Here is a 13,562-nt window from a genome sequence, read left to right as displayed (position 1 = left end):
GTGTCCAGTACGGATATATATACAACCCCAGCTTCCATGCTGAGAGGCTGCTTGATTATAATATTTGCTGATTTTGCATCTTCACCGTCCATGTGGTGCACGCATGCTTTTTTGTGATAAGGCACTTTATGGATCTGATGTCAGCCACTATGAACGCAATAATCGAAGTAAGAGATTGATCTGTTGGTGTAACTCTCATGGGATCATATCAGAGACCTCCAAGGAACAGTATAACTACCAAATCATATAAAGTCTAGCACAAGAGCTTGATCATCATCAATAAAAACTATTACTAATTTGATCCATTTTTAAGAAGATTAATAAGTCATCTAATTAGTTGATGTGGCCTGCAAATAAAGGTTTGCTAAGTCCCTTTCTCTCTCTCTCTCTCTCTCTCTCTCTCTCACGCAAACACACGCACACTTAGTTTAAGCAGTATATCTTATGAGGGAAATGTTTGAAGTGAGGTACCATCCCTACAAAATATCAGAAAAATTGAAAATTATATAGCCATTTGAGTACTCTCGAAGTGATTAGATTTCTGTCTAATATATTGTATTTGCTTGCACAATTTAAATCACCAGCTGCTATCCATTTGGCAAATTTTTCACAATAATAAACTTTCAGATTCAACGTAAAAAATAGATAATTATAATCACTGAATTGCATTGTAAAGTAGTCCAAGAATGGATAGAATGTTTGTTTTCTCAGTCGATTACAATGAAGGGAGGAAGTCCACTTATAGGCAAAGTTTCTTGGCTTCCTGTGAATGTGTAATGATGCCTTCCCACAGTACTTTCATCATGATATTCTTCAATCAATTAGGTAGTGGGCTCTATTATTTTGAGATCCATCCTTGACTTTACAACAATCCCCCTTGGAGACCACAAATAGTATGGAATATATATTTACATGCGAACATCATCATTAAAAGCAAGTATTGGACAGAATGTTTGTTTTCTCAGTCGATTACAATGAAGGGAGGAAGTCCACTTATAGGCAAAGTTTCTTGGCTTCATGTGAATGTGTAATGATGCCTTCCCACAGTACTTTCATCATGATATTCTTCAATCAATTAGGTAGTGGGCTCTATTATTTTGAGATCCATCCTTGACTTTACAACACTCCCCCTTGGAAACCACAAATAGTATGGAATATATATTTACATGCGAACATCATCATTAAAAGCAAGTAGTAAATATAAACCATTGATCAAGTTATGAATATAACCTATTGATCAAGTTCAACAACAGTCTAGATACAAAACATAAATTGTGAAACTTGACATGCGTCGACCATAAAACAAGATTGGCTTTATCTTGGTGTGGTTGGATAAAAGAGAATAAATTGATGGAGGTCACTAGAGAGCCTCTCCTTTCATCCAATTTGAGGAAATGTTGATGTAAGGTGTAGAAGCCAAAGGAAAGTTAAAGCATATGAGGACAAATCTGGAAAAGCAAGGGAATAGGAAGCAACTGTACTTTAAGGTGGTGCCCTATAAGTGACCCTTTCCCTTTTCAATTAAATGTGAAAATGGTATCAGATATTATTCTCAGAAATATGTTTTCAAATGCTTTGCTAGATTCATTTCCTTTATGTTTAAGAGGACTAGCACCCAATTGCCCCACCACCAGTTTTCTTATTTTTATTTTTTTAAGGAAACGATATATTGCATTCATAAATCCAGCTCTAAGTGATAAGCCATAAAGGCCAGTACAAGAACATATTCAAATACCCATTTAGGGTTAATTGCCCCACTACCAGCTTAGATTAGGGCTAGCTCATCATGCATGGGGCTTTTGTTAGCTTTGTCTTCTCACTTTAACAAGTGGACTATCTCTGATGAGAGCTGATTATTATTTCAAATTTTCATAAACACAGACTCTTAAGAATTGGAAATTATGGTCAACTTAGTTAATCTTTTCTTCTTCTTTTGGCCTTCATGAGCATATGCTTTTGCTTAACTTATACTATGAAAGAGAAAATTCTAGTCACTCTCTCCTTATATGAGTCTTAATGAAAAATTCCATAAAGGGGAGGAGGAAGAAACGTCATCACTGCCCCTCCTCCCTCTCTTCTCTTCTCATATTTTCTTTTCGGGTAAGTGAAAAAGTCACTAGGGCATTTTGAATAAAAAAACTCCTTGTGGTGAGGTCTTCTTAGCCATGCTTCGATTGAAGTCCCCCATCACCCCTTTTGGGCTTTGTTCTCAATCAAATAATTATCTGAAAACCTGCTCTCTAACACTCTTATGTTCTCCAAATTTAGTTCTATATCGTATTTGACGGAAGAGGCTGCAAATCACCAAGTTATTTTTTGGCAGGTTGTTGTTTTCGTTATTTGTTCACTCTTATGCGCAACTTAGATTTTCGAAAATCATATTTTCTCCATATCTGTTACGGATGCGGTGGCAGGTGTGGCTGTGACGACGCTTCTTCATATAGTAGTGGTAAGGTACATTTAGGCTCATTGGTTGTTTTATAGTTAATTGTGGTGATGTGGGCTAGTAGTTAATGAAGTTTTTCTTTGATAAAATAATAAATAATACTTATAGGCTACTATGAAAGAAAGTTAAGGTTGTATAAAAGTTAAAGGGTTTTTTTTTTTTCTCCATAAAGTAATACGTATAGGCTCATAAGGAAATTAACAACATTCCTAAAACAACTTAGAAAATTCATGTACTTTGGACTAAAAGTAAAGATACGAGTTGATATGTGAGCTGAGTTGTGGGTTGAGATCTCTCATCCTGCCTCAATTCAATCTCAATTATGGTATCACTTCGACATGATTCAAAACATGCATGTTAGTTTTCAATTAATTGTCATTTGATTTTAGGTTGGATAATGTAATTTAAAATGTGGGTTTTATTCATCAATATAAACGAAAATGAATTCTACGAGCCAGAAATTTCTCAACGCTGTGTGATATTATAAATTCACTCATAGTATAACACATGTATCCTTCTACAATATTTTACTTTAAATTCATCATACATCAATATTATCGCCCATTCATAAACTTAAATAAGTAACAGTACGTGACTTTATGGCCGTCACACCCAAATATTTTTCCACTTTCTCACCCTACCTTAGTGGCAACTTGAACTAGATCTCATGAGTGTTTGTGTTGAATATCTGTATTATGCTCGTCCATTTTGGTAGATGAGGAAACTTCGTATACCAGCTACGACCATTATGCTATACACACACAGGACCACAGATCTTTTTCTTCTAGATTTCTCTAACATAAAGAGGACGAGATATCAATACTACATGTTGTCCTTCCTCTGAAATCTGATTGATTAAATATTATATAGATTTAACAGGTGCTGGATAGACAACTTAAACAGGAGGCTTAATTATAAAATTATGGCCATACAAAAGCCAAGGTATATATTAAAGAGATATGTTACTAGTGGATTATAGCATCATGTGCCTCGATTAGCATAATTAAGAAACATTATATTTGTGGTGGTGAATTGGTGATGTCAGCAAATAAAGAAGAACTGTAGTGGCATAAAGTGCCTTGTAGTGGGCTGGAATAGGAAGAAGTTGACGCGTACACCACAGCTTTGTGGCCATCCCACTTAATTCATTCTCTCTCTCTCTCTCTCTCTCTCTCTCTCTCTCTCCATAGCTAGTCATGTAATCAAGTGAGATCATTTTCAATCGTATGTGATCTGTTACTCGAATGAAGGATGGTAAAAACTGTTGATGGCTCGATTCTCCCATTGAATTGTGGTAAAAAGAGAAAGAAGTTGATTAATATATGTTGTGGACAAAAGAAAATTACCAAAATGTTAGAGGACGATTAAGACCACATAGAGATTAGATTAACATATCATTTGTTAGTGCAGTGCATTAAACTCTCAGTAAGAACATGAAATCTATTAGTTGTGTAAACGAGTCGACCCAAGTCAAATAGCCAAATAATACATCATCGATATCTAGTACACACACACACTCTCTCTCTGATTATAATAACCAGCATGATAATTTAAAGAATGTAATATGATAATGTTGTCTATGGTTTTGCTCTTTGTAATCAAACGGTACGGATTAACCTAATGACGATGAGGGCTGCAAAATTTCTTCGTTTTTGTCCAGCAAGGTAAGATATATTATAGTACAAGTTCTAGTTCTTTCTATTGCTGTTTGCAGTAGTGGTGGGGGGAGGGAGAGAGAGAATTGTATGGATCTGAATGGAATACCGGTCCCATAGCTGGGGATGGTGCCAACTTTACCATCATTGACAAGCTTACCCTAAGTGGCTTGTCATTACTACTTTAAGGAAGCAAATTGTCATTTCTTAATGACAATTAGCCTCTTTATTACCCAAAAATAACATTTCAGTGGGTTTTATTTGTTTTCGGAATCTAAAGGGGGAAATCTTTTTTTCTACCTTTCTTCTTCTACCGGAGATGATCAGTCAAAGGGAGAGGAGTGATTGCAAATCAAAGATTAGAATGATAAAGAAAATGCTGGAATTATATCAATTGATCACTTCCACTTTGCTCGGCCTTCCTTTCTTTTGGTTGAGGGTGTGTGTGACTGTTGTTGTCTTTTAGTCATATATATATATATATATTTAGCATGCCAAGTAGATTTTAAGGAATCATATATACCTGAGCTTAATTAATTGCAGAATTTGGGTCCATTCAATCAAGCATTAGATTCTAGTAGTAGTGGAAATGTGGGATAATCAGCAATTGTCCCAATAGATCCATATGATATATGGAGATTCTTCAATAAGTATTTTATGTTAAGAATTTGTTATATATCTCTAATCTTGGTCGTTGGATTGCATTCAATTACATGTGTTGGTAGTTTTTTAAATACAATCCAACTGCCGAGACGAGAAATATATAACCAATACTTAACTTAATTACTTATTAAAGAATGTTGAATATTGTATAACCAATTTCTTTATATATATAGGTGGTGATTTCGTTTTTATTAAAAGACAAAATGAAACCATTTCATGACGTAATGATTTCAGGCTAGCTATAGTACAAAGAAGGCTACCTTTCTTGTCTCTTAGAAAGAATTAAGCCCTTCATTTCATGATATGTTATGTCTACCACCTCTAGAATAAGTTAGGGTAGAAATGCAAAGTCTATCCCATAAAATGGAGACACCTTTAAGAAATGGAGATAAGCCGATAAGCATCATCCATAATCATATTAACTTGTGTTTGTGTATGTATATGCTCACAAGTGCAATGCTGTCCAGGCACGCACGCAATTCATGATCTTATTTAAAAGGCTTTTTTGGGATGAGATATAAAGGCATGTAAGTTTGTGACCTCATGGGTTATCCCCACAGTTCGATTTATGTCTTGATAGGACAACCAGGTCAATATCTTGATATGCTCAGTCATCACCGCCTGAGACAATAAGCTCGTCATGATATTATTCTACCCATGGGGAAAAGGAGGGGCTTGCCAAGAATAAGATAACTAGAAGGAATTGAGAATTGGAAAGAGGGGAAGTACATGTGATAAAGAGAGTACTCATCTCTTAATATCAATTTTCAAGTTTCCTTAGCTTCTTCTATGTACTTGGGTTTTATATAGTGTTTATCCTCGCAGAGTGTAGAAGTTCAATCGAGAACATATAAGAATCAAATGTAAATCGTCACCTTTTTTATTATTATTAATAGAAGAGATTCGAATTTGGAACACCTATAACATTAAGAAAGAAAATATTGCATGACAAAGAATTAGTCAGTGGGAGTCGCCATCTAACCTAATCGTGGAAAAGTTGGTGCAAACACAATATTCTAGCATTTTCTTCACATCCCAACCATGCACTTCAATACTAGAAATTTCTTCATTACCCAACAGCAGAAAGTTGTCGGCAAAAACCATATCTCCTAACCAACAAAAGTATCATTCGAATTATTTTGGGAACTTTTTTTATTGCATCCTCAAACTCTTTATGTAGACAGTAGATATACGACGATAAATTTGAGAAAAATTCTAGATCACGGCAATAGGGAATCACTTACACAAATCTAAGTGCATTAATTTCAAATTATAATTTGAGTTTAAAATGAACAGGTGATGATCATGCAAGAAGTCCATCAAGGGGTTGGCAGTATCTTTAACATGCGAGCCAAATCTCCAGATAATGGGGAGGCGCAGTAGTTGTTAACATCCTTTTGAGCATATATACATTTTTTTTCTCTTTCCTTTTCTCTTTCTGCAAATAGAAGGCAGCTTTGAGATGAATCTGACGCCAGTATTGGGTTGGTAAAACATAAAAAAAGTGTGTGTAATTAAGGCTTTGCTTTTGCATGCACTTATCTGGATGGTGCGTGAGTTTGTGTGATAGTGGAACGTTCCCCACCGTTAATTAATTTTTCTACACCTTTGACCCTTATGGGTCTAAATTTTGATAATAATATGTTTGCCATGTTTCAGCAAGTAAAAGAAATGGTTGGGCAGGAGAGAAAGAGGGTCACTCTTTGTCTTGTATTTGGAGCATCCATCAGTATAGTGCATGATGAAAATGGGATGTTAAAATACAGAAAAATAAATCATAAGTTGGAAGGTAGATATGAGCAAAGGGCCATATGAACACTGTGTGTTGTTAATTTGATAAAAACTGAAAAGCGTATTAATAACTAATTAATTAAGGATTGTTTTGATTGTGTACACTGTACAGTACGGTAGCAGTCGTGGGAAAGGAGAAAAACTTGGTTGCAATGGGGATAATATTATTTTACTATTTTCGATCAATAACGTCATACTACGTGGAGAAGTTATTACGTGTGTCATAACGTTATTCACCGGGGGTGATATACCCGTTTCATGCAAGTGTTTCTCATAGGTAAGATCGTGTTGATGTGACTCTAGTTCTAGAAATGATATATTATGCAGAATTGAGTGACTTAGGCCATCTCCAACCCAATGACCTAAACCCAAAATATTGCCCCAAACCTCTCCCAACCCAAGAAAATGAATGGGCCAAAATTTGAGAAAACCCAAATTTGGACCCAAATACTAGACCATTTATTGCCTAGACCCAAATTCTTTTGTGGAGCCCATCTTCATATCAAACAGCCCTCATGTGCAAAGATTTCTCCGTGGCCCAACCTTTTTTTTTTTTTTTTTTGCTGCTGCTTGTTTGTCTTCCACATGCGCCACGTGTCGATGCCTTATGGAGTTGCCGTTGGAATCCAACGGCAATATTTGAAATTATTGATGTTTGTTTGTTTGTTTTTTTATTATATACATATAACTTAAATCAACGATGGGGATTAAATCTAAGCTATTTTAACGGTAAAAATATATATATATATATATATATATCCAACGGTTGAAATTTAAATCCAACGGTCAAAATAATATTTTAAATTAATCTAGATAAGATCCAATCCCAAAACTCACTCCAAACTCTATAAATACCCATCCATTTCTCAAATAATCTATCAAAAATATTTTATCTATTTCTCAATTTATTTTTCCTTTGTCAATCTCATCAATCTCCTTTCATTCTTGTTGAAGATGTCCACAAAATCTCAAACAGGTGTGAATTGGAGGCCCGAAGAAGATGAGGCATTGTGCAAATAGTGGGTTTCTGTCAGTGAAAATGGGCCTATTGGCACCAATCAAGCAAGTGACACATTTTGGACTCGTGTATATCAAAAGTTTCTGGAAAATGATCCGGGCATTAGTGGACCTAAGCGACGAACATATCAAGCCATTGCTTCTCAGTTCAAGACTATCAACCAACAATGTTCTCCTTGGAAGGCATGCTTGACTAAGGCCAATACGGACCCACGAAGTGGCTCAAATTTACATGATGTGGTAAGTAATCATTCTTATTAAAGCTTTAAATTTATATTTGTAATTTTATTCAACTCTAAACTTAAATTTATTTTTTCATGCGTAGGACGTGTATGCAAAAACAATATTTCTTAATGATAATAAGCCTCCAAATAGGCCTTTCAAGTTGTACTATGCTTGGGAAATCTTAAAAGATTGCCCAAAGTGGAACGATATAAATGAGCCTCCTACACAACGTTCTTCTGGAGCTAGTGCAAGTATGGTGAATTTGGATAACGATGCAGACGAAATCACCATGCCTAGTCCAAGGCTTGATGGGCGAGATAAACAAAAGGTTGCAAAAGAAAAAAGGGGAAGATGGCTGACCATTCTCAACAAAAAAGGGATAAGTACTTGGAAACATTGGTTGGTGGAGCAAGGTATTGCTTTCGAGGATGATAGGAGGCGAAAGCTCAACATATTGGACAAGTTTGTCCAAGATCAAGCTGATGCTTATGCGTATCAGAAGCAACAAGATAAGGAAGCCCAAGAACAAAAAATAATGTTCATGGACGTATCCAAATTTACTCCAAGAAAGAAGAAGTATTGGGGGGATAAACAAGATGAAATTATGTAAGAACATGCAGGGGGTCAACAGTCTACCGTTAATCCTAAAGATAACTCAGTGGACTATTATCCAAGCCCCCACGATGGTGGTTATTAGTTTATTCCTATTGGCATTCATGTATGGTGAATTTGAAGTATTGTGTGTTTTCTTTTAGAATTATGTTGTGTGTTTTCTTTTGAAATAAAATTATATTTGTTGAATTTTAATTTTTTTAGGTTAAATTGTTCAAAAAAATTTAATTATGAAGTTATTTAAAAAGATTGAATGAAGAAAAGTTATCCATAAATAATAATAAAATTAGACTTAAACCATTTTGAAACAATTTAATAAAGTTGCGGACTTAAAATTTGAGTCCGAAGGGTTGGGAGAAAAAACAATTTGAGTCTGGGCAAAACCCAAATAGTCACTTAAAATTACTTGTGTAGTCGATCATTTCGTAATTTGTTGTCTTTGTGATACAACTAAAATCAATAAATTTTGTGATGAGATTGAAGAAAGAAGGACATGTCAAGTATCTGCGGTTTGCCTGGCACAAAATTAGCCTATTCTTGTTGGGAAAATCATATTTGTAATTTGTTTTTTATACTTACAAAATTTGTGTAGTTCTTAATCAATCACCTGCATAATCTGACAAGTGTGTGGTTTAATATAAAAGCCTTAATGTTATAAGTAATATAATCATTCATTATATGTCATATTTTATTTTTGTACCATTCATTATAAGACAATCATTTTCAAAAGCTATTACAAGCTCTTCTTGGAGTTGTTATCTAAGTGCATCACGCCGCTTACAAGATGCTCCAACATGGTTAACCACACTATTAGTGGTTGTGAAGAAAGAGGCAATATCAATATTCTTCTTTGCTACGGTAACAAGTGCTAGTTGAAGTTGATGAGCAAAGCAATGAACATAGTATGCACAAGGTTGTTCTCTCAAAATCTTTGTTTTAAGGCCATTCAACTCACCTCTCATATTGCTAGCTCCATCATAACCTTGTCCTCGTAACTTGGAAAAGCTCAAACCATTGGAAGAAATGAATATGTCAATGGCATCCTTTAGTGTACTTGAAGTGGTGTCGGTAACATGTTGAACCCCCACAAACCTTTCAATTACATGCCCTTTGTCATCCACATAACGCAACACCATAGCCATTTGCTCTTTCACAGAAATATCACGTGCTTCATCCACCAATATAGAAAAGAATCTATCTTTTAAACCACTCATGATGACATCAAGTGTTTCCCCGGCACATGCATTGACAATATCTTTTTGAATCTTTGGAGCTACTAACTTGAGATTCCCCGGAGCATTTTCCAACACAACTTCTTTAACTTTCTCATCATTGTCTGCAAGGAATTGCAATAGCTCCAAGTAATTTCCCTTATTGCTTGAAGTGGCACTTTCATCATTTCTACGAAAAGAAAGACCTTGTCTCAATAGAAACTTAGTGCACTTGATTGATGCAATTAAGCATCTTCGATATGCCATACGAGCTTGTTCAGAGTGTTTGCTCACAGCCGTCTCAATATGTGTATTTTGATTCATCAAATTTGTAGCGGCTTCTCTAGCTTTATTATGAACACTACCAACCGGTCCAACATGCACCTTCATTCTTTCTCTCCCTTTCTTCCAATTCTTAAACCCTGCTCTAGTGAAGGCTTCACTACCCACTTGTTCAAAATTGGATTTAAAGAGATAGCAATAAAGACAAAATGCAGCATCTTTAGATACACTATACTCCAACCAATCAAATTCATCAAACCATTGGGGAATGAAGCGTCGATTAATTCCTGAGATATTACTTTGTGGGAAAGAATGACCTCTAGGTTGACAAGGTCCTTTTTGTAGATATGCTCTTTGAACCTCATCTCTAATATTAGTATCATATCAATCATACTAATTCTTAGTCCAGGGTCTGCCTGAAGATTAGCCAAAACCTCGTCTAACTCACTTTGTCTTGAACTTGAAGTTCTTGAACTACCCACATTATCTGAACTAACCAATGATGATTTTCTTTTTAAAAAAAATATTTCCATAATTCTAGATAAATTAATCAAAATAATTACTAAAACCAATTAAACAGAACACCAAATTTATACCAATTAACCACAAAAAATTCATAAACGAAACATCCAATAAATCAAAACAATATAATACAATCATAAATTCAATTTCAATTCAAGTACTTTAGGTTTAGAGTTAGAATTTACTTTGAATTGTGAGGTGGTGGAAGCGAAGGCAAGCTTTTGGAGGCAGCGGCAGCAATGAAGGAGCTGGGGCTTAAAGGTTTAGTGGGGGAGAGGGTTAAAGGTTTGAGGGGGTGGAGATTGGGGATTTAGGTTTGAGGGTTTAGGAATGGGGGTTTTGGACATGCTGAAGTAGGGAGGGGTGTTTTAAATATGTTTTTTTTTAAAGGACCTTGGACCAAAACGATGTCGTTCTAGCCATGTGTTTTTAAAAAATAAAAAAAATTAAACTCTGGGCCAAAACAACGCCGTTTTGGCCAGCATGTTTTTTTTTAAAAACAAAACATAAGCACACTGCGCAGGTTCTTCTTCCTCAGACTAGCAACCTTCTCCTTTAACCACTCATGGGGTCACACAGCCATTAAAGGGGACCTTCTAGCTTGTTTTCATGGAGTCTATAGGGTCGCTTGACTCTATTAACCCCACTGCGGGTCCATCCCTATCTCCAACCCACTTTGCATAACAGAAAACAAGAGTCATAATATGGGCAGATTGCAATAGAGTCCTACTATGCAATAAAGTCCTTCAAATGCATGGTAGAACTAAAATTTTTGAGAAACTTTAGGGGAGGATATTGGGAGAAATATTGGATTAAGGAATTAACAATTAAAGAGGTGATGGGATCACATTTGACCATGGCTCAAACCAAGCCACCAGTAGAGACTTTATTTACTAACAGAAAAGGAAATAAAAAATCAAAGAAAAAAATAGAAGAGGGAAGAAGGGTAGTGCTGGAACACTAGGTAGAGAAGGGTGGCCTCAGTTCGGGAATTGAGATTTTTCCAAGCAAACGGAAACTGACCGCCAACGGTATTACCATATTTCGGAACAGTGTTGGCCGGACAAGGTCCGATTAACCATGAATCGGTCGGACCAACAAAGCAGTCGGTGTCAACCAAAACGGATAGCCACCGAATTAGGCAACAAGAACGGATATGGTTTACTGACAAGAGAAGAAGACGAAAGCACAACAAGAATGAACATGGTTCATTGAAAAGAAAATGAAATTAGTGTAGAGTAGATATTTTGATGCAAAGGCAATAATAATTTATTAATGAGGAAAATGAGTAATAAGTACAAAAACCAGACTATGTCCTAGATGATTAGGCGAGTACTCTACACCAAATGAAACGTAGTGGTTGTCGTTCTATCAAAGCAGCATACCTTCTCAACTGCAAGGGGAAAAAGGAACTTTACCTTCGATAGAGTCCCCCACCCCTCTCCCCCCAGCGAGTCCCCTTAAGGTCATGTCTGTAAAAATTATAAGTTATAATCCTCAAACAGGAGATCAACAATAAAATTTGGTAGTTCCTCAAACCAACTTACAAAGTTACCAATGTGAGTTGCAAACTTCGTAACACGATAAGCCACACTGTTGGCGTTTCGGTGGATATGGGTAAAACCTTCTCCAGTGATCTGAGTCAACAGGGTCTTGGTATCCTCCATAATCGATCCTAGGAAAGAATGATCCATGGATTGACTTCAAAATGCCGACACAATCTGAAGAGCATCACTCTCGAAAGAAACATTCATAAAACCCCTATCAACCACCAGTGAAACACCAATTCTGGCAGCAAGAGCTTCAACAAGAGCAACAGAGAAAACATTATGAACCAACATAGCACACCCTACCACAACATCACCACCAGAATCACACACCACATTCTCATTGCCACCGATTGAGCTCCTAGGATGCCAGGCACCATCAATGTTAACTTTAAGTCAGCCCATAGGAGGTTTCTCCTAATGTATTGTTGTTAAAATGTTAACTCGCAATTGTACGGGCCAATTAGTAGTATAGCAAGACAAGTACGAGGTCGTACCCATGAGGACTGAGAAGTTAAAATTAGTTATGTACTTAGATTACCAAATTCAAGGAAGTAGGAAGTTAAGTCTAAAATAGAATTTAAAGCAAGAGTGGTTGTAATTGTTGAACAAATGAGGCAAAACGAAATTTCAAACAAAAGCAAGGTGAAAAATGTAACAAAGAGTACTTTTGTAGGCTGAAAAACAGATTGGGAGACTAGGGCATTCGATTCACCATAACAATTCAATTCTGGGTTATAAGGGGTCAAGTGACAAGTCTCATTCGGATTCAAAGATTGATTCTAGCTAAAGATTGATTCTAGCTAAAGTATGATTAGGCCATGGTGTCTGGTCCGAACCTTGTGCTCCTAATTCCCTAACTTGATCATTTGTTGTCTAATCTAAATTAAGCATTAGGAACCCATTAAGCATAGAAGAACAATTTAAATAACCAAGCATGTATCTAATCCCTGTTGTCGAATGTCCATACATACTTTTCTTATTCATAGTTCAATTCAAATCAAAGCATGGTGTTTACTCTTGATTCAAACCAAGGTAGCTAATATACAAGTTCTAATGGTGATCAATCATCCAAACAAACATATTAACTGATAAGCATAAAGAATAGGAATATGAATCATGAATCAAACTTGAAACTCAAAACTTCAACTTATAAACCCAGAATATTCATGTTAGGTTACATCATAGCCCTAGTTATGAATTTAGCTACTCATAATGGAAATGAAACTTAAGCAAAAATGAGAAAACATATTGAATGCAATAAGAGTAGAGAAACCCCAATTCTGAAGTTGCTTATGGTTTCCAAGGCTTCTCCAGGTGCTTCTCCACGTCTAATGCTACTCCAAGAACTTTCTCATGTCTAGAGTATGGCAACTAAAGAGGTGATTTGGGATGAGTTGGGTGGTTGGTGATGGCAGAGAAAGAACAAATTCGTAGGAAATGGAAGGAAGGCTTGTTGGAGTTGTTCCCTCTGATTTTGGGCTGAATAAAGTGATATAGGATGGCTGGAGTGAATTATTGGTGAATGAAGTGACTCCTCTGCACTTGAGTAGCTGACACACCTCCCTTAATTACCTCCCTTAATTGCTCA

At 36.0% G+C, this 13,562-nt stretch overlaps 1 protein-coding gene across 1 annotated transcript; it reads right to left on the bottom strand.

Annotated features, from left to right (window-relative positions):
- Positions 1-9,164: 9,164 nt before the first annotated feature.
- Positions 9,165-12,091, bottom strand: LOC117630159 (zinc finger MYM-type protein 1-like). Its single transcript, XM_034362907.1, has 3 exons — positions 11,980-12,091; positions 11,843-11,896; positions 9,165-10,069 (listed from the first exon to the last, which is right to left on the bottom strand). The coding sequence occupies exons 1-3, from the start codon at positions 12,089-12,091 to the stop codon at positions 9,165-9,167; spliced, it is 1,071 nt and encodes a 356-aa protein (XP_034218798.1).
- Between the last annotated feature and the right edge of the window lie 1,471 nt (positions 12,092-13,562).

Source organism: Prunus dulcis, chromosome 6 (assembly GCF_902201215.1).
Source record: "Prunus dulcis chromosome 6, ALMONDv2, whole genome shotgun sequence".
Lineage (NCBI taxonomy): Eukaryota > Viridiplantae > Streptophyta > Magnoliopsida > Rosales > Rosaceae > Prunus > Prunus dulcis.
The sequence above is the reverse complement of the archived record's forward strand: the minus strand, read 5'-3'. Positions and strand labels throughout refer to the sequence as shown.

What these genes read in the sequence shown, in the direction of transcription:
- LOC117630159 (XM_034362907.1), bottom strand. Translation starts at nt 12,091, where the DNA reads ATGGAGGATACCAAGACCCTGTTGACTCAGATCACTGGAGAAGGTTTT. An exon ending in GAAGTTTGCAACTCACATTG is followed by an intron (nt 11,897 to 11,979) that starts GTAACTTTGTAA and finishes TAATTTTTACAG; the next exon opens with ACATGACCTTAAGGGGACTC. An exon ending in GGTGGGGGACTCTATCGAAG is followed by an intron (nt 10,070 to 11,842) that starts GTAAAGTTCCTT and finishes ATTTTGAACAAG; the next exon opens with TGGGTAGTGAAGCCTTCACT.